At 42.2% G+C, this 1,354-nt stretch overlaps 1 protein-coding gene across 1 annotated transcript in view; it reads right to left on the reverse strand.

Annotated features, from left to right (window-relative positions):
- The window catches only part of MCCC2 (methylcrotonoyl-CoA carboxylase 2 (beta)), a 36,825-nt gene that overhangs the window by 14,853 nt on the left and 20,618 nt on the right, over positions 1-1,354 (reverse strand). Inside the window, exon 9 of the mRNA XM_010282814.1 lies at positions 1-18. This exon is cut by the window's left edge and continues 84 nt beyond it. Coding sequence (XP_010281116.1) covers positions 1-18 — 18 coding nt within the window. The remainder of the gene's footprint in view (positions 19-1,354) is intronic.

The raw sequence follows: 1,354 nt of genomic DNA on the forward strand, positions 1-1,354 counted from the left end.
TGATGGTTCTATAGTCACCTGTAGCGATTTAACGAAACAATTTACATAATAAGGGAGTTATTAGTCCACAGTATGACTTAAAAAAAACAAACAACAATTAATTTGGCAACTGCCTTGAGCAGTCTTCTCTTCACCAACCACATCAAAATGCTTGTACTGGCTCATCCTCATTTTGCATAACGATCAAGGTTCTTAAATAGAAGGCTGATAAAACTTTCTCACTTACTCTTGTTACCTTTGTTTCTACTCCTGTGTATACCTCCACACGTGCTCCACTTCTTCTGTGTTATCAAAAATTAAGCATGTACTCCCACTGTGCCCTATTAGGCAGTGTGCTGGTTTTGGCTAGGATAGAGTTAATTTTCTTCCTAGTAGCTAGTATAGGGCTTTGTTTTGGATTTGTGCTAGAAACAGTGTTGATAATACAGGGATGTTTTTGTTATTGCTGAGCAGTGCTGACACACAGTCAAGGCCTTTTCTGCCTCTTGCACCACCCCACCAGCGAGTCGGCTGGGGGTGCACAAGAAGCTGGGAAGCAACACACCTGGGACAGCTGACCCCAAATGACCAAAGGGGTGTTCCACGCCATATGACGTCATGCTCAGCATATAAAGCTGGGGAGAAGGAAGAGGGGACATATTCAGAGTTACGGTGTTTGTCTTCCCAAGTAACGGTTACACATGATGGAGCCCTGCTTTCCTGGAGATGGTTGAACATCTGCCTGCCCATGGGAGGTGGTGAATGAGCTCCTTGTTTTGCTTTGCTTGCATGTGTGGCTTTTGCTTCACCTATTAAACGGTCTTTGTCTCAACCCATGGGTTTTCTCGCTTTTACTTTTCCAGTTGTCTCCTCTGCCCCACCAGGAGGGAGTAAGCAAGCAGCTGCCTGGTGCTTAGTGGCTGGCTGAGGTTAAACCACAACAGGAAGGTTGTATTCTGAAAAACCTATGATTTTTGCCACGCAACTGAATACAACACCTCACCTTCCTTCAGCTGTTTAGCTTTAATCTTCAAGTCACCCTCTTGCGTCTTGCTAAAATAAGTTAAAGTAATTCTTCTCCCATATGCTATCCATCCTGTTTTTCACAAGGAATTTTTAAATCAATACAATGTAACAGGTCTATCCCCTTTTACACCTTTCATTAATAATCACAGAAAATGTGTATTCAAAAAGATGCTTTAGCAGGTGTCTAATTTTAACTCCATGGGAATGATCATGTGGGCTTAAAATTAAATTAAGCACCTTGCAAGACTGGGTTAATCTTAAAGAACAATTCTGTGATTCTGAAGTGCTGTTCTAGTTGCTTCACTCTTGCGTGTAATCCCAGTGATTTTATTGGGAATAACGCAAGCAG

The sequence above is a fragment of the Phaethon lepturus genome, unplaced genomic scaffold (assembly GCF_000687285.1).
Source record: "Phaethon lepturus isolate BGI_N335 unplaced genomic scaffold, ASM68728v1 scaffold10632, whole genome shotgun sequence".
Classification (NCBI taxonomy): domain Eukaryota; kingdom Metazoa; phylum Chordata; class Aves; order Phaethontiformes; family Phaethontidae; genus Phaethon; species Phaethon lepturus.